Source organism: Oncorhynchus tshawytscha, linkage group LG07 (genome assembly GCF_018296145.1).
Source record: "Oncorhynchus tshawytscha isolate Ot180627B linkage group LG07, Otsh_v2.0, whole genome shotgun sequence".
Classification (NCBI taxonomy): Eukaryota; Metazoa; Chordata; class Actinopteri; order Salmoniformes; family Salmonidae; genus Oncorhynchus; species Oncorhynchus tshawytscha.
Window position 1 is genome coordinate 4,468,517 of NC_056435.1, and position 22,253 is coordinate 4,490,769.

At 50.5% G+C, this 22,253-nt stretch overlaps 1 protein-coding gene and 1 pseudogene across 2 annotated transcripts in view; one reads left to right on the forward strand and one right to left on the reverse strand.

Moving 5' to 3' along the window:
• The first annotated feature begins 203 nt into the window (after nucleotides 1-203).
• Nucleotides 204-15,069, forward strand: LOC112253688 (annotated as a pseudogene).
• A 1,190-nt stretch (nucleotides 15,070-16,259) lies between these two features.
• LOC112253689 (radixin) overlaps nucleotides 16,260-22,253 on the reverse strand; it is a 34,479-nt gene continuing 28,485 nt past the window's right edge. For both annotated transcript variants that reach the window (XM_024425638.2, XM_024425637.2), the window contains exons 12-14: nucleotides 20,017-20,270; nucleotides 19,627-19,863; nucleotides 16,260-19,498 (exon numbers count right to left, since the gene is read on the reverse strand). In XM_024425638.2, the coding sequence (XP_024281406.1) occupies nucleotides 19,334-19,498; nucleotides 19,627-19,863; nucleotides 20,017-20,270 (656 nt within the window). In that variant the 3' untranslated portion in view covers nucleotides 16,260-19,333. The remainder of the gene's footprint in view (nucleotides 19,499-19,626; nucleotides 19,864-20,016; nucleotides 20,271-22,253) is intronic.

Genomic DNA, 22,253 nt, shown 5'->3' on the forward strand with positions numbered 1-22,253 from the left:
ATGACGTTTCCATAATTTAACCCATTTTAATTAATTTATCTTCAAGTAAAGACTCCTTGTACATCTGTCAGCTCACCACAAGATGACCCTGTACCACGCACTGCTCCTAGCTCTAGCCTGCCTGTTCTAGCCTCCTCCCAGACAACTCGAGCCGGATGTTTGTCAAGCATCAGCAGGTGAACTGCATCATGACAAAGGTTCGTTTCATGATCAGACATTTTCAAGTTTGGGCCACATATACAAGTGCCATAAATTTGACTAGCCGTTTGTATGTAGCTAGCTTGGACGATGTTACTGGTGGTTCTGACTATCAAGATTTCGGTATGAATTACACGTCGAACTTCAAAAGGAAGCAGGAATGCTGCAGGCCGTCTAATCCTGTCAACGCTAGCTAACTAGTTCGGTAACCGACAACGTTATCATTTTGCAGCTGTCAATTATTTTTACATTTTAGCTTGTCAACTTTGTGTCGAATGCCACGCCCAGCAGCTGTTGGCACTGTAGACTAGAGCATGTAAGGACCACCAAATGAGTGCTGCTGATTTTAATGTCGCTAACTTGGCTACCTACCACTGGTGAGTGAATTTCTTGTGCTTTTTAAGTTAGACATTTAGCGATATAGATCAAATCGGGCCCCGTGTGTGTTACCCAGGCCAGCTTGCACGTGTCCCAGTCTCTTCTGGTCCATTCAGCTGTAAGAGAGAGGGGCACCTGCACCCCAGACATGAGCATGGAGGCCTCATGAAATATTTTTTTTTTTAAACAGAAGTCACCATTCATAATTGGGCGGGCTGACTGCGGAGTTGTCTGGCCTGGGCAATGGGTTTGCTTGGCCAAACAGCTGGTCTGTCCCATGAGGGTCTCTCCTTTTCTCCTGCCTGCCTCCAGGTCCTCAACCTGGCCCCATGGACCACAACACTCCTGCTGCTGCTCCTCACCGACCTGGCCCTCTCTGCCAAGGCTGGAGGCCGCCTGTCGATAAAGTCATTACTGGTCAGTGGTCAAAAGTAAATAAAGGGACACAATTATTAAGCCTATTTTTTATTTTGGGCAAAATAATTTCCTAAGTATTTTCTCAACTTTCCTCATGTTTTGTGCCTACTGAACATGTGTATGTTGACTGAGATGGCTGGAGGTCAGTGGTGACGTGACCCTTGTAACTGAAAAGCCAGCGGGGTCAAATAAAAGGTTAGAGAGCACAGGGGCCATAGAGATGCTATTAAATGACTATTCTAATGCCTAATTCTATGACAGTGGCCACACGGCTCCCTTTGACACTGGTAGCACAGTGTCTTCTAGTAAGTGTCCCCGACTCTACTTCACTACTTTCCTTTTTAACCCTAATTTGCGTAGTTCAGTTCTATTGTCCTAGGCCTATTACTGTTGAAAAAACATTTGTAACCAAATCTTCATCTAACCTTTGAAACTGTTTGGAGTGCTGTGTTGAAGACTACCTTCCATTTTGAGGAATGCTAACTATTTGTGGCTGTCTGAGAATGCAAATTGGGGTATAGGTGAACTTCCAGCAGTTGTCGTAAAGACACCCGTTTACTTTAAATCGAGGGGGCAGGTGGTCCCTAAGCCACTGTAACAGTGTGGCTGATGGTCAATGGGCTACTGTGTTATTAGACTATGTTATACAGTATGTTGGTGGACCTCCAGCAGATGTCGTAAAGACACCTGTTTACTTTAAGCCGAGGGGGCAGATGGTCTCTAAGCCGCTGTAACTGAGAGTGGCAGCGTTCACCAACTGGCGGGCCAAATTTGATTGTATTCAAATGTAAGCAAGGTTTGTAATGATTGTTAAAGTCAAACATATTTGTTTGGACTTGTTGTGGGCCATTTGCAGTCTACAAATGATTTGTAATTCTGTTCTGGCCCTCCAACCATCTGCTCCAGAAAGTATTGGCCCTTGGCTGAAATCTAGTTGATCCCTGGTCTACTATGTTATTAGACTGTTATACAGTACCATGGGCCAGCTTTACTCTTTTGCCTCCAGCCCTCAAACATCTGCCCGGGCTACTCTGCTCTCCACAGCTGCTGTGGTTCTATTACACAGCCAAGGTAATACTGAGTGCTAAAACACAACTATGATATGCTCACAGTCCCAACAGTGACTTATGTGAGTGTCAGATAAACAAGTCACAGTTGGGAGCATTTTACTTTTGTTTATTAAAAAAAGTTCTGTCCAGTGCCACCAACTCCATTTAAACTTGTGTTTGTTTTCTCTAGCCTACGTACATGCAGTGTTTATCCCAACTTAAAGTTCAGGAACTAAACTAACTATTTGTGCTTCCAAGTCATTTCCCTTAAAGTGTGCTTCCCGGAACAATGAAGTCCCCCTTTTCATCCTCATTCCAGCCCACCCTACATGCCCATCCTGTCCCCTTTCACCCCACTGCGACTCCCCCTCCCCTCTTGCATTTTCTGTAAGGACATGCAGTGCTTTTAACATGATTTACCCCAGTAGAAGTGTGTAACCCTGACCCTCACCCCAACCAAGCCAAAAACAAAGGGGTTAGAGCTGCTGCAGTTCCCCAGCTAGCCAGGTGTTCCTCACCCCAGGCCTGTGTTCTAGCAGCGCTTAGCCTCATGTTGCAGCTGCCTGCATGGGTCCCTTTGTGTGCCTCTGTTATTGACCATACACCCCCTCTTTGATTCATTGCTCACACAGGGGAAGACCCTTTCAGAGTGACAGGGGGTGTGTGTGTGTATATCTCTGTCTACGCGTGCCTATAGGAGACTGGGTTCATATGCGCCTGCCCGCCTGCGTTTGTGTGTCTCATTGTGAGGTCACTGCACTCCCATTGGTGGAGCCAGGCAGCCAGTGTCTAACCGAGGAATGGTCGACATTGTAGCTCCATCTGTTGAGACACTCATTGTTCAACCTGCCTGGCTTTCTTGGGAAGAACTGTGCCTTATGGTAAACACACTATCCTTGGATTTTGGGTTTGAAGAGTAGGAAGCGTATGGAATGTGAAATACTTAATTTTTTGCTCACGTCTGTTGAGCAGGGATCTATGAACTTCTAAAAGCTTTCTCTAATGCTGGAATGAACCAAGCTATTTCCTTAAGGCCATTTTACTAAGGAGGTTTGCTTTGTTTGGCCGTTGGATGTTCTGCTGAGGTCAGGGTAAGTGGAGATATTAGGCCTAACTATTTAGGCTTATTTTCCCCATTAAACCATGTCTGTTTCAATGCAGCATTTCAATAGGCTTATGTCTTCTGACAGAATTATAACAGGTTTCAAAAAACAAGTTGCCATGAGCATTTGTAATGACATCAAATATGTTTAGTATTTAGCTGTACCCAATTAGGCTTTCATGTGTTATTATTCCTTGGAATGTGTAGTGATTTATGTTTGACCAAGGGCATGTCTCTTCACCAGTGGAGTGGTCACCTTTGAACACGTTGTCTCACCACACCTGTGTGACAGGTTTCTCTTTCTTATAGGGCTCTCACAGGGCTTTGGGGCAAATGTCTTTTCACAGCCTCTTTTAAGGGACTTTTAGCACGAGAGGGTGTATGTTATGAGACGCTCACTGTGCACATGTTTTGTTTCAGCATTTAGTTTATTCTGGTTTTACAGTTTAGTGAAAAATAACACATCGTGAGGAGGAGTTTGGAGTAAGTTATGCTACACTTCTTTCTGAAAAGAATCGATTGGGATAGTCTGAATTTGACCGAGATATACTGAGCCTTCCGAAAGTCTTCATACCCCTTGACTTACTCCACATTTTGTTGTTACAGCCTGATTTCACAATGAATGAAATATAAACAAATTCTCACCCATCTACACACGATATCACATCATGACAAAGTGAAAAACAGTTTTTGGAAATGTTTGCACTTTTATTGAAAATGAAATACAGAAATCTAATTGACATAAATGTTCACAACCCAGAGTCAGTACTTTGTAGAAGCACCTTTGGTAGCGATGACAGCTGTGAGTCTTTCTCATACAGCTTTCCACACCTGGATTGTGCAACATTTTCCCATTCATTCTTTAATCATTGCTAGACGACCCTTTTCAGGTCTTGCCATAGATTTAAGTCAAAACTGTAACTCGGCCACTCAGGAACATTTACTGTCTTCTTGGTAAGCAAATCCAGTGTAGATTTGGCCTTGTGTTTTAAGGTATTATTCTGTACAGGCTGTCTTCTCTTCACTCTGTCATTTAGGTTATTCTGGAGTACAGTTGTTTCCTCTTTACTTTCTCTGACGGAATAATCTCTCCGAAAGTGAATGAGAATCAAACTAAGCTTCATGTCCGTGGTTTAAGCCTCGTTCTGAATTCTAAGAGACTATTGGAGACTTGGCCAGTTTGACAATAGTTTGGTTTTAAAAGGTAAATTATTTGTTAATTGCTTTGCTTCAAAATACTTTTGGATGAACATTACTGGAAAAACTGGCCCACTGAGATGAAGGTACGAGAAACATTCTCACTGGCTGGGTGCTGGCGTATGAGTGATGTGTTACTGATGAGTTGGGGAAGAGACCGTGTCGTGATATTTTTTTTTAGGCCGAAGAAAAGGTTCTCCCTTTTAGTGTCACGTGACTCTGTCTGGCGGGGCGGGCTCCATGGAGCGGGAGGGGGAGGGGGAGGACCAGAGATTGCTCTCGTTCCCCTGCGGTTCCAGAAGACATCTGTTGCCCTGGCTAATGGAAGCAAAGCCTTCAGTCCCCTCATCCCTCCCAGCCTGTGCTGAACAGGGCCAACCCTTCCTTTTCTTTGGAAATAATTCAACTCTGCAGACAGCCACCCCCCCTCTTCGCCATCAACACCAGAACCAAGGAGGGAAAATCCAGACCCCCCTCCATCTCACACACCGCTGCCCCCAGCCCAAAGCCCTGTGTTACATATTCATTAGCCTACGCTTCAGTGCTTCAATCAATGAATGCACCGCCAATACTAGGAGGGACTCTGTGCTGATGTTTGAAAGATGCTATCGAATGAAACGGCAGTTGAGGCTGGCGGCTGTCCAACAAGGCATGGCATCATAGTCCACACAGCTTGACAGTTGTGCTGTCACTGATAATGAGCTACGTTATTGAAAGGAAAAGGTTGTAGGCTACATGACGTAAGATTTCTGTAACAGATTTTTTTGGTTTCTAGCCGATATTGTATTATCTGCTTGTCTGAAGCAGCTTCTGTGAGCCTCTGGGGTTTGTGGCCAAAGTCTCTTTCAAATCTCTGCCGTCCGTCTCTCTCCTTAACAGGTAACTAGGTCATCTGGAGAACACACGTTGAAAGATGCTGAGCTAAGGCCTCAGAGCAGGGCGGACACCCTTCACTGCATGTTCTGCATCCCATCAGGAGGACTGTTGCTTCGAGAGGCTCGTCACCTAGACAACAACAACCCAGTCCCCTTCTGTGTGTGCGGCTGTGGACAGGCGGCGGGCGCTCCGAGCATCAACCCGACAATGGCTGCAGTGGAGGTGACCCTGAGTGCAACTGGCAGTTGTATTGTTGGGGACCGTCAGTCAGGCACACTTAAGCGGCCCCTCTTCCCCGGGTCTTCCTTTGTGCACAAAGGACAGAATTATTCCAGCTCTGGCTCTGTCTTTTTAGGGGACATTCTTTCAACCGCTGCAGCCTAGCAACCCTGGGCCATGTTGCTAAGCAGCCCTCTTTCATGTATGCGCACACTCCCATCCTCCCACCCCACCACGACACCTTTTAAAGGGATGTTACATTTTAGCAGACATGAAAACATGTGGATTAGGTTTTAGGTAACTTTAAAAGGCTAGAGGCTGCAGACTCAACAGATGTATCTGCTAACGTGATGATGCCCTATAACCACATTGTTGCACAGTTATGGCTAAATGATGATGCTGTGGGCTATACACTGACTGTTATTTCTTGTGATATTATAATATGCAGTTGTTTATAGTGCCCATCCGGGTTGGGATCTTCAAATCCATTTCACAATACAAGAGATCTATTGAAACCTCTGTTCAAGAATTGAAAATGGGCATTTATTTTAAGTGAGGATTTTTCCATTGAATTGGTTTTTCAATGCTGAAATGACTCCTGAAATGACTGGATTGAAATGGATACTTCCCCAAGTACCATGGTGCCCTATCTTCGAGGAACAGACCTAATATTTCCTCATTGCAACTTGCAAGTGATCAAATTCTGCCACCCTATTGGTTACCATTGAGGCCTGAGTGCCTCTATTGATTTTTACTTCCTGTTCCTTTAGTGTACAAATGAGTGACTCTTCCCCAGGGGAGGAACCATATTCTCCTGAAGCACGGGGGGAGTCAGGCCTTAGCCCAACACATAACGGCTATTTGTGTTTAAACAGAGCATCCTCTGTTCCCCCTGAGATTGATGTGTTGTGATGTGGGCTGGGTGAGAGGCTGCACGCCGTGGCTGGCCCCCCTAAAAGAGCGGGAACCCCTTAATTAGGACAGGGCACCCCCAGGAACGCACCCCTCTTTGTCTCAGCCAATCTGTTCCCTGCTGGGGAGCTCGGCTCAGGTCAGCTAGTCACATCCAACAACCAAATTAGGTTCAGTGTTTAAATAGCCGAGACATGGCCTTATTTACTATGAAAACATACAATACTTCCCATATGTTTCCTAAGACAGCAGTCTGTTGCAGAGTGTATTTCAAGGTCTGTATTTATTGCAGTACAATTTGTCCAAAAGTGTCAAATATTGGTTTATGGATGATCATTAGTTTAGTATATTCAATTATTCTGTCTCTCTCTCTCTCGGGTGAAGCTCACAGCTCCGTCTACCTATCCTCACTAAAGCCAATAAATGAATCTCCCAGGTGTTGAATGTCAAGCCCGTTGAAGTTTCTCATCAGGTTACTGACACCAGAGGTGTGTAGGAGATGTATGTCTCGTGAGAGCCGAACTTTAACAAGACATTTTATGAGCATGGATTCTCTCCTATTGTTTTTCAACTGAAGTCTAGCCTTGTCTAATGGATCTCAGTTAGTCCTTGGGCTTTATTCACTGAAATACTCTTCCATTTAACTCACTCTTTTACCTCTCTCTCTCTCTCTCTCTCTCTCTCTCTCAGGCACTCATGCCATGGACACGGTAAGACGGGGGTAGAAGTGGTGGGAGTGGTCCTCCGGGTCACGCCTCAGCCCAGAGCTGGATGTTTGTGACAGATTCATGGGCCTGAAGGACCACCCGGAGGAGGATGGAGCAGGCCGCATCCTTGACCCGGAGCTGGTTTTAGAGTACCTCCACATCGAAGGCTCCGTCAGCAGGCAGGCTGGCGCCGATACAGGGCCCAGTATGGAGCTGGGCGAGGAGGAGGAAGAGGCCTGCGAGGGCAACGGCAGTTGCAGCTTGTCCACGCCTGGGGGGAAGGAGGGGGAGGTGGTGGGGGAGGAGAGCGCTGGGTTCGACAGTGACACGGAGCCAGCCCGAAAGAGCACCGGTTCTAACCCGGCTGGAGGAGTGTCCGTATCTGAGCTAGATGGTGTGCCTGTTCCCAACACCCACCAACCTCTATGCAGGACTCCCTGTGTGGACCTGGGGTCCGAGGGGCCTCCTGACCCTCCGTCAGGGGAGCCTTCATCCGGGGAAGCCCTGAGGGAGTACCAGTCCAAGCTGGAGTTTGCTCTGAAGCTGGGCTACGCAGAGGAGCTGGTGCGGCTGGTGCTGGCCAAGCTGGGGCCGTACACGCTCATCAACGACATACTGGGAGAGCTGGTCAAACTGGGCCGTAAGGTCGAGACAAACCAACAGCTGACTGGGTCCACGGCTTCACAGCCCACCCCCTCATCCTCCTGCTCCTCCTCTTCCACCTGTGGGTATGTGGAGGCAGTGGAGGCGCAGCAGGGGAGGACAGACTGCCCCTATCAGACAGACCTCCTCCTGGGGGACAAGGACAACCTGCGGCCCGTCGTCCTGGACGGTAGCAACGTGGCAATGAGGTGAGGGTCTATGGACCATAGACGGTCATCTTGATTACAGAAAACATACAATGCCTATTTCCTCCATTGTAGCCAGTTGTAAAGGTAGTTGTGTAACTGTTGTCAAAGTCACCTATATATTGTTGATATGATGTTAGAGCCTGTAAGGTAATTAACATCTGTCTCTGGTAGCCATGGCAATAAGGAGGTGTTCTCCTGCTACGGCATCCAGCTGGCTGTTGATTGGTTTCTGGAGCGAGGTCACCGTGACATCACTGTGTTTGTGCCTTCCTGGAAGAAAGAGCAGTCCCGCCCTGACGCCCTCATCACAGGTAAACACACACACACACACACACCTGAGAGTTCACATACATATGTCAGATGGGCCTCAGTGCTCACTGGATTACACGGTTCTCCAATTCTCTCTCTCTCTCTCTCTCTAGACCAGGATATTTTACGTCGTCTGGAGAAGGACAAGATCTTGGTGTTCACTCCATCTCGTCGGGTCCAGGGTCGCCGGGTGGTCTGCTATGACGACCGTTTCATTGTCAAGCTGGCCTACGAGTCCGACGGCATCATCGTCTCCAATGACAACTACCGCGACCTGGCCAGTGAGAAGCCAGAGTGGAAGAAGTTAATTGACGAGCGGCTGCTCATGTACTCGTTTGTCAACGACAAGTAAGGAAGGAGTGATACGGCTCCGCCTTAGCGTCCATCTGCTTTAGCCTAGAAGTGGTATGATGTTCATTATGTTAATACTTGGCTGTATAGGATTAAGTATGTTAATAAACTCGCTCCCTCGCTCGCTCCCTCCCTCCCTCGCTCGCTCCCCCCTCCCTCCCTCCCTCGCTCGCTCGCTCCCCCTCCCTCCCTCGCTCGCTCCCCCCCTGCCTCCCTCGCTCGCTCCTCCCCCCTCCCTCGCTCGCTCCGCTCCCCCCCCCCTCGCTCGCCCCCCTCACTCCCTCCCTCCCTCGCCCCCCTCACTCCCTCCCTCCCTCGCCCCCTCACTCCCTCCCTCCCTCGCCCCCCCCTCCCTCCCCTCCCCCCCTCCCTCCCTCGCCCCCCCTCCTCCCTCGCCCCCACTCCCTCCCTCCCTCGCCCCCACTCCCTCCCTCCCTCGCCCCCACTCCCTCCCTCCCTCGCCCCCACTCCCTCCCTCCCTCGCCCCCACTCCCTCCCTCACTCGCTCGCTCGCTCCTCCCTTCCCTCCCTCCCTTCTCCTCCCCTCCCTCCCTCGCTCCTCCCATCCCTCCCTCCCTTGCTCCTCCCCTCCATCCCTTGGTCCTCCCTCCCTCGCTCCTCCCCTCCCTCGCTCCTCCCTCCCTCGCTCCCCCTCCCTCGCTCCCCCTCCCTCGCCCCTCCCCTCCCTCCCCTCCCTCGCTCCTCCCCTCCCTCCCCTCCCTCGCTCCTCCCCTCCCTCCCCTCCCTCGCTCCTCCCCTCCCTCCCCTCCCTGCCTTGCTCCTCCCCTCCCTGCCTTGCTCCTCCCCTCCCTGCCTTGCTCCTCCCCTCCCTGCCTTGCTCTTTCCCTCCCTGCCTTGCTCCTCCCATCCCTTGCTCCTCCCCTCCCTCCATCCCTTGCTCCTCCCTCCATCCCTTGCTCCTCCCCTCCCTCCATCCCTTGCTCCTCCCCTCCCTCCATCCCTCGCTCGCTCCCTCGCTCCCCCTCCCTCGCTCCCCCTCCCTCGCTCCCCCTCCCTCGCTCGCTCCCCCTCCCTCCCTCGCTCCCCCCTCCCTCCTCGCTCCCCCTCCCTCGCTCGCTCCCCCTCCCTCCCTCGCTCCCCCTCCCTCCCTCGCTCCCCCCTCGCTCCCTCCCTCCCCCTCGCTCCCCCCTCGCTCGCTCGCTCCCCCTCCCTCGCTCGCTCGCTCCCCCTCCCCCCCTCGCTCGCTCCCCCCCCCCTCGCTCGCTCGCTCCCCCTCCCTCCCTCCCTCGCTCCCCCCTCCCTCCCTCCCTCGCTCGCTCCCCCTTCCCTCCCCCCTCCCTCCCTCCCTCGCTCGCTCCCCCTCCCTCCCTCGCTCGCTCGCCCCCTCGCTCCTCGCTCGCTCGCCCCTCGCTCGCTCGCCCCCTCGCTCGCTCCCCCTCTCCCTCGCTCGCTCGTTCCTCCCTTCCCTTCGCTCGCTCCTCCCTTCCCTCCCTCCCTTGCTCGCTCCTCGCTCCCTTGCTCGCTCCTCCCTTCCCTCCCTCCCTTGCTCGCTCCTCCCCTCCCTCCCTCGCTCCTCCCATCCCTCCCTCCCTTGCTCCTCCCCTCCATCCCTTGGTCCTCCCCTCCCTTGGTCCTCCCCTCCCTCGCTCCTCCCCTCCCTCGCTCCTCCCCTCCCTCGCTCCTCCCCTCCCTCGCTCCCCCTCCCTCGCTCCTCCCCTCCCTCGCTCCCCCTCCCTCGCTCCCCCTCCCTCGCTCCTCCCCTCCCTCCCCTCCCTCCCTCCCCTCCCTGCCTTGCTCCTCCCCTCCCTGCCTTGCTCCTCCCCTCCCTGCCTTGCTCCTCCCCTCCCTGCCTTGCTCTTCCCCTCCCTGCCTTGCTCCTCCCATCCCTCCATCCCTTGCTCCTCCCTCCATCCCTTGCTCCTCCCCTCCCTCCATCCCTTGCTCCTCACATTCATTCCTCCCTCGCTCCTCCCCCCCTCGCTCCTCCCCTCCCTCGCTCCTCCCCTCTTCGCTCCCTCGCCCCCCCCCTCGCCCCCTCCCTCGCTCGCCCCCTCCCCCTCCCTCATCGCTCGCCTCCCCCCCCCTCCCTCGCTCGCTCCCCCCCTCCCTCCCTCGCTCGCTCCTCCCCCCTCCCTCGCTCGCTCCCCCTTCCCTCCCTCCCTCGCTCGCTCCCCCCCTCCCTCCCTCGCTCGCTCCCCCTCTCCCTCGCTCGCTCGTTCCTCCTTCCCTTCGCTCGCTCCTCCCTTCCCTCCCTCCCTCCCTTGCTCGCTCCTCCCTCCCTTGCTCGCTCCTCCCTCCCTTGCTCGCTCCTCCCTCCCTTGCTCGCTCCTCCCTTCCCTCCCTCCCTTGCTCACTCCTCCCTTCCCTCCCTCCCTTGCTCGCTCCTCCTTCCCTCCCTCCCTCCCTCGCTCTTCCCATCCTCCCCTCCCTCGCTCCTCCGCTCCTCCCCTCCCTCGCTCCTCCCCTCCCTGCCTTGCTCCTCCCCTCCCTCCCTGCCTTGCTCCTCCCCTCCCTCCATCCCTTGCTCCTCCCCTCCCTCCATCCCTTTCTCCTCCCCTCCATCCCTCCCTCGCTCCTCCCTCCCTCGCTCCTCCCCTCCCTGCCTTGCTCCTCCCCTCCCTTTCTCCTCCCCTCCATCCCTCCCTCGCTCCTCCCCTCCATCCCTCCCTCGCTCCTCCCCTCCCTCGCTCCTCCCCTCCCTGCCTTGCTCCTCCCCTCCCTTGCTCCTCCCCTCCCTCCTTCCCTCGCTCCTGCCCACTGCCTTGCTCCTGCCCTCCCTGCCTTGCTCCTGCCCTCCCTGCCTTGCTCCTGCCCTCCCTGCCTTGCTCCTGCCCTCCCTGCCTTGCTCCTGCCCTCCCTCCCTTGCTCCTCCCTCCCTTGCTCCTCCCTCCTTCCCTCCCTTGCTCTTCCCTCCCTTGCTCCTCCTTGCTCCTCCCCCGTCCTCCCCTCCTTCCCTCCCTCACTTGCTCCTCCTTCCCTCCCTCACTTTCTCCTCCCTCTCTCTATCCTCCCTCTCTCTCGCTCCTCCCTTACCTCCCTCACCCCTCCCTCTCGCTCGCTCCCTTCCTCGCCCCCCTCCCTCGCCCCTCCCTCTTGCTCGCTCGCTCCCTCGCCCCTCCCTCTTGCTCGCTCGCTCCCTCGCCCCTCCCTCTCGCTCGCTCGCTCCTCGCCCCTCCCTCTCGCTCCCTCCCTCGCCCCTCCCTCTCTCTCGCTCCCTCCCTCGCCCCTCCCTCTCTCTCGCTCCCTCCCTCGCCGCCTCCCTCTCTCTCGCTCCTCCCTCTCCCCTCCCTCCCAGGTTCATGCCTCCTGATGACCCTCTTGGTCGTCATGGTCCCAGTCTGGAGAACTTCCTGAGGAAACGTCCCATCATGCCAGAGCACAAGAAGCAGCCCTGTCCTTACGGTGGGCCCCACCATTATTATTAACTCTTTAGTATGTTTATCACTTCACCTTGACCATGTTCATGATGAAGACTTCTCCCAGTGTTATAATGTGAATGAATCATTTCTTCATCAGCTGGATGGCTTCCAGCTACTGGTGCTGAAGATGCATTGGGTTGCTACTTTCTAAGTGAACCACTGCCACATCATCACTAGCCTGTGTGCTAACCAGTACCCTATCCTTTCTCCCCCTTTCTTTAGGCAAGAAGTGCACTTACGGCCACAAGTGTAAGTACTACCACCCGGAGAGGAGTGCCCAGTGCCAGCGCTCGGTGGCAGACGAGCTGCGTGCCAGCGCCAAGACCTCTGCCACCTCTACTAGCGCCAAGGGCCAGGCTGGCGAGGCCGGGCTGGTGAAGAGCCACAGCGTGCCCAACAATGTAGCGATGGGCACCAAGAGAAGTTCTGCCCCTAAAAGGCAGTGTGACCCCAGCATCCGGGCGCTGTCCTACGGCGAGGCAGAGGACAAGCTGAGACACGCTGAGAAATGCAACAGCCTCAGTAGTAGTAGTGGGAGTAGTTGTTGTAGTGGGAGTGTTACTCTGTCCCCTGCCCCTGGAGGACCCCCCTCCTCTGCCCTCAGCGACCCCCAGGAACAGCCACCGAGCCTGGGCAGGGACACACCCTACATGACCCTGCCGCACCCCCACCCTGACCCCTACTCCTCCAGCTGTGACCCTCCAGATCTGAGCTACTACTCAGTGACGCCGGCCCACTCTGACCTGGCAGCACGGAGGAATCCGGAGTCCCGCTTCCCGCTGGACACCGACCTGCGTCTGCTGGACTCGTCAGACTGTGTCAGCAGCGGATGTGACTCGTACGGAGAGCGAGCCTCCTGTCTGTGCTGCCCAGGCACTCTGCTGGACAAATACACCCACCATCAGCACCATCGACACAACCGCCTGTACTCTCAACACTCTGCCCCCCTGCTCGAGCCACACCACCCCTCCCCCCACACCTCTGTCCTCTATGGCTATCACCAGAGCCTGGCACGGGGCCACAGCTTCCCCCATGACGAGCCCCCTGACCCCCACCTGAAGCACCCTCTGTACCCCCTCCCCCTCCCCTCCAGCACCAGGCCATAGGCGCCCGCTCCAGCTGCCCTGGAGACTACCCCTCTGTGTCACAGTCCGGCCCCTACCCTGCTGGCTCCCCTCTGGGCCGCTGCCTGGCCAACACGCGGCTGGAGACGCTGTCAGACTCCCGGCTGTACAAACGCTCCCCGCCGCCCCCCAGGAAAGCCTTCTCCTGGGATCCCTACTGCAGCCAACCCCCTCAGTCCTGCTATGAGACCTACCAGAGTCTACCAGAGACCCACGATGTAGGCTGGGGACACACATTTCCATGGGGACAGACCACACACTCTTACCACCCCTCTCACCAACCCTACTCCTCTCAGCCCCCTCACCCACCCTACCCCCCTCACCCATCCCATGCCCCTCAGCCATCCCACCACCACATGCACCAGGAGCCCCCCGCCCTGAGCCGGTACGGGGAGGTGCGGGGTAAGGTCTACCTCAACCTGTGTAACATCTTCCCCTCTGAGCTGGTGGGCCGGGTTATGGGGAGGAACCCCCATGTGACGGACGCCCAGCAGCTAGCTGCCGCCATCTTGGCTGAGAAGTCCCAGTCTGGCTACTGAGTCCAGCTAGACTACTACTCTCTCCCTATTCATAACAGTTAGTTGTAGTTTTGACAATATAAGGGTTTGAATTTGTTTGACTGTACATTTGTTTGTGGATAACTTAAGTGTTAATCATGTGCAGGTGAGGACATGCATTGATTTACAAGTCACTGTTTGAAACATTTAAAAAAATAACTGTGGAATCCGAGGGATCTGATTATATTCCTAATCTTACTTCTATTCTATATTTTCTACTCCATTTGGAAACATTCACCCCCAAATTGGCCACCATTTATCAACAGATTCTTGGTTGTTGGGGATGTGTATATCTTCCTGTGTTCAATCGGTGTAATTTATTTGTTTCTCTGTTTTTCAGTGCTGTGTGTTCTGTTTGTGCCTGTTGTTGTTATGATAGTAGGTGGCTGAGTTAGTCTTCTCAGTTGAGAGAATGTCTTGCAGTAGTTGTAGAGGCGGGCACGTCTGTCGACCTTGTCTTGTTGTCTTAGTTTTAGTAAGGGACGTCTCTGGCCCCTCGTTTTGGCTCCAAGCCTGCAGCTGCTACAGACACGGTAGACTCAAGCTCAAATCCCAAGATAATGCCCTTTGGTTGTTTTCCCTGAAGACCAATCCAAAGGGCTCCGAGCCCCTGGCTTGATGTAGACAATCTGTTACAGTTACCGGCACAATCCCTGGTAGACAAGAGAAAGCTTTTCTTTATTGATACAATTTGTATCGTTCATTTAGGATTATATACCTGTGTGTATGTATATATATATATATATATATATATATATATATATATATATATATCTGTAGGTGTGTAATCGATTCATGAAAAGCTGTTTATATATATAGCTGGTGCATTTTAAACTCTAATACTGTATGAGATATTCCAGGAAACATTTTATTATTTTTAGACATGTTTTGGAATATTAATCAAATTAGATACATGGAAAAGGCGAGGTATTCTGACCTTTTGGGATGGAGAATCGCCTCGGCTGGGCTGAACCCAAGTGGCCAGCTAGGTGAAATGAAATGGGTAACTGCTGCGTGAAATATGCAGTGGGTCGGTAAACAATAAATCATTTTGTTAAGTAACGGAAAACCTTCTCTCTGGCACCGTGTGTCAGTGAGGGCCCGGACGTGGGCAAAAAGTCATGCCTTTACACGGCATTGTGCTTATGACACATCAAATACTCTGAACCATGTTCAGCAAACTGTTATGCATGTTTTGGTGACACTTTATTTTAATTGACTGTAATAAGTCATTTATAAAGTGTGTTCACCATTTACTAAACATTAGTCTTTTTGCAGACCCTGATCTGAAGTGAGCGCTATTTATACTTTGATGTTGAGTGACCAATGTAATTTCAGCAGTACCTGGTGAGAGTAAACTGACAACACAGGATATTTAAGGAAATATATACATTTGTGCGAGTGTACTGTTTGCAAATGCCATATAAACGGTTTATAACGGACCCTTATAAAGTGTTAGCCATGTTTTCTTGTCTCATATTAGCTTGACAACTCCGTGCCTATCAAATATAGTATTGGCTTTGTATTCTTCATTAACAATTGGTTGTCGTTGTTTTGTTGGAAATCCATAGTCTTGTCAGATGTGATGAGTTGTCACTAATTTCCAGAACACCAGACAGAGAATTTAATGTACTTAGAATAACATTTACTATATTTCAGATTGGAGTTTTCCTTTGATCTAATTCTGAGGGCAGAAAAAAATTGATTAAAAAAAACCCCCCACAAGTCTTCAATTCTCAGCATCATCAAGATTAGAACCTGTGACCTTCTGGTCCCAGTGCCTAGTCCACTACACCAACAGGGGGGAGGGCACCACGCTTGTTTTTTCACATATTTAAAGTTGTCCATTTAGACTGTTAGTTTTGAAATGTGATTAGTATGTTGGAAAACAAAAGTATCATTGGGATTTGAACTGGCAACCCTGTGTGTGACACCATTTGACTCACCTGCATATTCTGCCCATGGACTGACAGGGTTTCATCCATAGAGATAGGACTCTAATGCCCAAAAGCCTGTTTTAGCATGGGCAGCGCCATTGAGGCCTTTCACGAGTTTGAAGTCGTCAGCTAGGTGGGACTTCCTATGGGTTAAAGAAGGATCACATAATTCCATCCAGGTCATCAGGAGGGGTCAACCAATTAATTATACTTGTGAGGAAACATTCCATCACCAACCTTGGCTTTATGCCATTTTAAAACACACTCTAGGTGGCAGTGTGCACCCTTTCCATTTGTTTGCCAACTCAGACGTAAATTGACTACTTCAAAATGGAGATGGCCGCAATGTCTATGGTTCCAAGCGGTTTGAGCAAGTTCAAATAAAGGAAAACACCAATTTGATATGCAACAACTAAATGGTTAATTTGGCTTTACCATTCCTGATGTGATCAGATGTTAGTGGCAGCTGACCAGATAGGACACTGAGAAAATTAACATTTTCAGATCAAGAGATGAACTGCTCATTGTATGTTCTTGTTATAACCAAGCATCAAGATGGCATTAATTAAACCATGCATGAACAGTATTGTTCTAGGTTCGTCTAAAGAATCACTGATCAACATAACTTTTACTGGTGTCAGAGGTACCAATCATTTAAACCAATACTATATTTGTTAAATATATAAAAAGGCAACTTCATTTTAAACTTTTATTGTGAAACCAATGGACTAAGCTCCACCCGGGCCTTTATCTTACAGAAACGCTAGTATGAACATAAGGAAAAACTGAACCACATACATGACAGCTGGTTCCAACACAGGCATCACTGACACGGCTCTCACTGGAGGCGACACAAGCAGGCTAACAGGCTCAGCCAATGGGAAAAGCCCAACTCAATGCACCCTGCCCTAAATATGGGGGATGCTGGCATGTAGAGTAGTTCTCTTTTCACCTCCAGTGAGCTACTGATGCATGCTGGTAGATAGTTTGATCTTGGAACACGTTACAAAAATAACAGTTGGAAGCACAGTTTTTTTGTATGGCAAATACAACCCCTATATTTGGACACTCACTGGGTTAGCGAAAAGGCAGGTTTGGGTCAAGCCCCTTCAGTGTCCTCCAGATTAAAACTCTGGTTTTAAGATCTCAACTTAAACCAGCTGTCTAGTGTAGCATAACAAAAAATACATTCCATCCGATTGCAAATTTTAAAAAACTGAACACTTCCGTTAATTCAAAACTTACTGGTAACATTTATCCACAATGCTGGAGTTCATTTGATTTGCAGTAAGTGAAAAGATCAAGGTCTGAAAATGTTTTTATTGGCCTGTCCTCTATTCCCACTGAACATAACATTGAGGTGGGGGGGGGTTGACCCAGGAGGCTGGGTCCCTCTAATGAGAGCGTATAAATAGGGGGGCACATTCACCTCTAACATCTGCATTGGTCTGTCTCTTCACAGTCCTAAAATGGTGGCACTCTGCCATTGAGTTTCCCTCCATCCTGCTGACAGCTGTGGCAGAGAGAGAATGGTGAGGAGAAACATGGTCCTATTCTGGCCCCAGTTGGCTGTCGGCAGACATGCAGGTCCTGAGTCCAAACAGCTTCATGATAACCAGTCAAACCAGCTCAACTACCACAGGACACAGACACCATGTCTACACAGCCTGGGTCACGGAAGTTCTCAACCTTACTACTGCACAGTATCAGAACAGTCCACTGCAGACTCACAGCCGTGTCCTCAGTGTTGGATTGGCTTGGCTTGTGTGACCTTTGATCTGTATAATTTAGGTTTAGTTACAGTTCAGAGAAAGGTAGTAACACAAAACACAAGGTAGATATCTCAGAGAGACCACCATGTAAAACTAGCTCCAAACTTAGTATCATTTTTTGATCAATTGTCTCCACTAGTGACACTTCAATGTGTCATCGCTTGAAAGTACACCTGGCATAAAAATAGCACTAATTTCAGTTGAAACGTTAACCAATAAAACTACATCGCCTCCTAGTCTGAATTTGTCAAGCCAGTCAAAACTCAATCTGTGGGAGGGGATTTGCGACAGAGTGTTTGTTTGGTCAGTCACCATGGTTACAATATTGAGGTAGAGATCTGTTCTCTGATGAGGACTAACATTTTCATGGGCTCTTCAGCCAGAAAGACCATGGTTTGCCTCTTCGAAAAGTCACTACTATGCAGACAGACAATACTGGCACTAACAGCACTTAAGCGTCTTTTCCAGGCCTTTGTGAGCTGGTAGGCAGAGGAAACCATCTTTGGTGACTGGACATGAAACATTAAGAGTCAGCTCACAGGAGCTAAACTAACAGCTTTCGCTTCCTACCCGTCTCTCGCACACACACACATCTAACCAATTAGCTTATCTCCATCATACTATCAGCTTATCTCAGACCAAATGTGTTTCACAACATTATTTATCCTTGAGCACCAAATCAAATCTCACTATATTCTACCTTATCACGTGAAATCATTGGCTTCCCATTGGAGACCAGTCTTTCATTCATCAAGACTCACGCCTCTCCTCAAGACTGGTGTAGTGGCTTTGCACTGATGCTCAGAGTCTAGATAGTAGGGCCGTTCAACAAAATGACTTCCTTTTGCATCCCTTTGATATTTTAAGTAGAAATGGTGAATCAATATAGACATTTTAAAAGCCTGTTCTTTTCAAATGAAGTGCCCTTTAATATAGACCACATGGTAAGTTCAATAAATCAGATTTTTATATGAATAAAGACAGTGGCAAAATTCAGCATTCGCCTCCGTCTTCCAAGAAGATTTTAACCCAGTTAACAACAATTTCTCCAGGTTTTCACCATCATTGTTAAGCAATAGTTATTTTGTTGCTTTGACGAACACATTTCTTTAGACTTTATTTCATGTGATTAGTGATTCATTTTAAGGTTACAAAAAAACCTGGTCTCTCATTTTAAAGTCAGCCCTGTTACGACAACTGAACTCTCACTTTAATATGGTGAAACTATTCCTTTCTAAATGTATTTTTCTCCAAAAGAAAACATTGAATATCTAATAGTCAAATCATAGTGGAAAAGCAGGTGAGCTGGTTCTACTCTTTTTGGCCATTTTTGTGGTAGGAGTGGGTCGAGCATAACACTTCAACCCTGTTTACTCATAGGCTCATATCTTTCAAAACAATGTTTTGAAAATTATTCACAACATACCTGAATGGATCGATCCCCTAACACAAGCCTCTACCAGCCTCGGACCAATCTCCCGTCAAAGTTAACAATGAGAACAGAGAACTTAACAAACAGGGCTTCAATAAAACGTGTTATAACCATAGATCAGAACAAAAGCAAAAAAGGTTTGAAAGTACCAGACAGCATCAATACGTTCAACTGAAGACAGAGTCAGTAACACTAAAGCATTGCCTACTAGCTTTCTGGCAAGAACAACAAAGCTTTCCATACCCCTGTTCGCTTAAAAATCTAATCTTTCCCATTTTGGTTTTTCTTGCGTCTCCACATTAGATATTTGAAAGCAAAGCACAGACACATCCTTTGCAATACAAGGAGAATACCACTTTTGGAATGGTGCAAAGCGTTGCTTGCGCCCGATTCCTGATGGAGATGCGGGCAGAGCTTTGGCAAAGTTTGAGGCGGTGGCGGCCGTGCCCTCTGGAACCTTTGCGGTTATGGGTACGGGGAAAAGGGGGGAGTGTAGGAGGGACAGCGCCTGTTGTTCTGGCGAAAAGCGAGTCTCCAACGAACGGATGGGGGAACCCAGAACAGATCACATGGACTCAAACTCGTCGATGCGCTGCTTGGTGTTGCCCAGGCGGATCTGACGTAGGGTCTTGTACTTGTCTCTCCCGGCCTTCACGTTCTCCGCGTGAAGCATGTCATTCTGGGTCTTCATGGTATCGTCTATGGCTTCAGCCAGCTCCGAGCTCAACACCTGGGGGAGGAGAGAAAGGGAGAGGGTAGAGAGAGGGTTGATTGACAGTTAACGCCATCAAGCAACTAAAGAAGGCCCTTTAAGGGGAGGTCATCAGGTCTTGGGGTTAGAGGTCAGAGGGGACCGACCTGCAGCTGTTTCTTGAGGCGCTCGTTCTTCTGGGCCTCGGTGACGCGCTCCTCCTCGCTGCGCAGGTCCAGGGCACTCACGCCCTCCAGGGAGAGCTCGGCGGCATCCTCTGCGTGGTTCTCGTCCTGCTCCTCGTGCTCGCTCTCCGTGGAGCCGCCCGCTGGCGTCGACGGGATCGTCATCACAGTCTTCAGCTCCTCCTTGGTCTTCTCCAGGTCGTCCTGGGCTGAGATGGCCTGGGGAGAAGGGGAGTGCTGGCGAGTTATGGGACTTATTCAGGAAGGTGCAACGTTATAGAACATTTCAGTACAACCTACAACTGACTGATTCTATACAGTGTAGTCTATATTGTAACCAGGACACAGTGTAGAACGTAGGGAGGTGGTTACCTTCTGCTGCCATTCAGTGGCCTCCTCTTCCTTTTTCCTCTTGGCTTCCTCCAACAGGGCTATTTTGGCGGTGAACTCGCCCAGCTCAGCGGCCAGTTGTTCCTGGTTCTTCATCTGGTCAGCGGCCTGCCTGGCCAGCTCCGCCTTGGCCTCCTCCGCTGCCTGTCTCTCCCTCTCCAGCCTCTCCGCCTCCTCCCTGGCTCTCTTCCTCTCCTGCTCCAGCTCCAGGGCCCTGCGTGTCTGCTCTTCCAACTCTGTGACCATGAACAAAATACACAAAGTCCGCTAGCCCGTCTCAAAAAACAACCCTTTTCGCCGTTCGTCTTCCTCAAACCATGTCCAGCAGCACCCACAATTTTTACAATGTGACCAATGGGATGCTCGGGTCAGCCATGATCTCACAAAAATTGTGATTGACTTTAAGAACAACAACAAAACAACCTATAAACAGTGAGAGAGGACCCACACACAACAGTAAAAACAGTATGGAACAAAAAAAGAAAACAACATGGATGTCGCCCAAGTCAGTCTATACCACTGGAACACAATGTGGATGTCTCTCTCAACACACCACCAAGTCAGTCTGTACCACTGGAACACAATGTGGATGTCTCTCTCAACACACCACCAAGTCAGTCTATACCACTGGAACACAATGTGGATGTCTCTCTCAACACACCACCAAGTCAGTCTATACCACTGGAACACAATGTGGATGTCTCTCTCTCAACACACCACCAAGTCAGTCTGTACCACTGGAACACAATGTGGATGTCTCTCTCTCAACACACCACCAAGTCAGTCTGTACCACTGGAACACAATGTGGATGTCTCTCTCAACACACCACCAAGTCAGTCTGTACCACTGGAACACAATGTGGATGTCTCTCTCTCAACACACCACCAAGTCAGTCTGTACCACTGGAACACAATGTGGATGTCTCTCTCTCAACACACCACCAAGTCAGTCTGTACCACTGGAACACAATGTGGATGTCTCTCTCTCTCAACACACCACCAAGTCAGTCTGTACCACTGGAACACAATGTGGATGTCTCTCTCAACACACCACCAAGTCAGTCTATACCACTGGAACACAATGTGGATGTCTCTCTCAACACACCACCAAGTCAGTCTATACCACTGGAACACAATGTGGATGTCTCTCTCAACACACCACCAAGTCAGTCTATACCACTGGAACACAATGTGGATGTCTCTCTCTCCCCTCTACCACTGGAACACAATGTGGATGTCTCCCTCTCCCCCTCTACCACTGGAACACAATGTGGATGTCTCTCTCTCCCCCTCTACCACTGGAACACAATGTGGATGTCTCTCTCTCCCCCTCTACCACTGGAACACAATGTGGATGTCTCGCTCTCCCCCTCTACCACTGGAACGCAATGTGGATGTCTCCCTCTCCCCTCTACCACTGGAACACAATGTGGATGTCTCCCTCTCCCCCTCTACCACTGGAACACAATGTGGATGTCTCCCTCTCCCCCTCTACCACTGGAACACAATGTGGATGTCTCGCTCTCCCCCTCTACCACTGGAACACAATGTGGATGTCTCTCTCTCCCCCTCTCTACCACTGGAAAACAATGTGGATGTCTCTCTCTCCCCTCTACCACTGGAACACAATGTGGATGTCTCTCTCTCCCCCTCTACCACTGGAACACAATGTGGATGTCTCTCTCTCCCCCTCTACCACTGGAACACAATGTGGATGTCTCTCTCTCCCCTCTACCACTGGAACACAATGTGGATGTCTCTCTCAACACACCACCAAGTCAGTCTATACCACTGGAACACAATGTGGATGTCTCCTCTCCCCCTCTACCACTGGAACACAATGTGGATGTCTCCCTCTCCCCCTCTACCACTGGAACACAATGTGGATGTCTCTCTCTCCCCCTCTACCACTGGAACACAATGTGGATGTCTCTCTCTCTACCACTGGAACACAATGTGGATGTCTCTCTCTCCCCCTCTACCACTGGAACACAATGTGGATGTCTCTCTCTCCCCCTCTACCACTGGAACACAATGTGGATGTCTCTCTCAACACACCACCAAGTCAGTCTGTACCACTGGAACACAATGTGGATGTCTCTCTCAACACACCACCAAGTCAGTCTGTACCACTGGAACACAATGTGGATGTCTCTCTCAACACACCACCAAGTCAGTCTGTACCACTGGAACACAATGTGGATGTCTCTCTCAACACA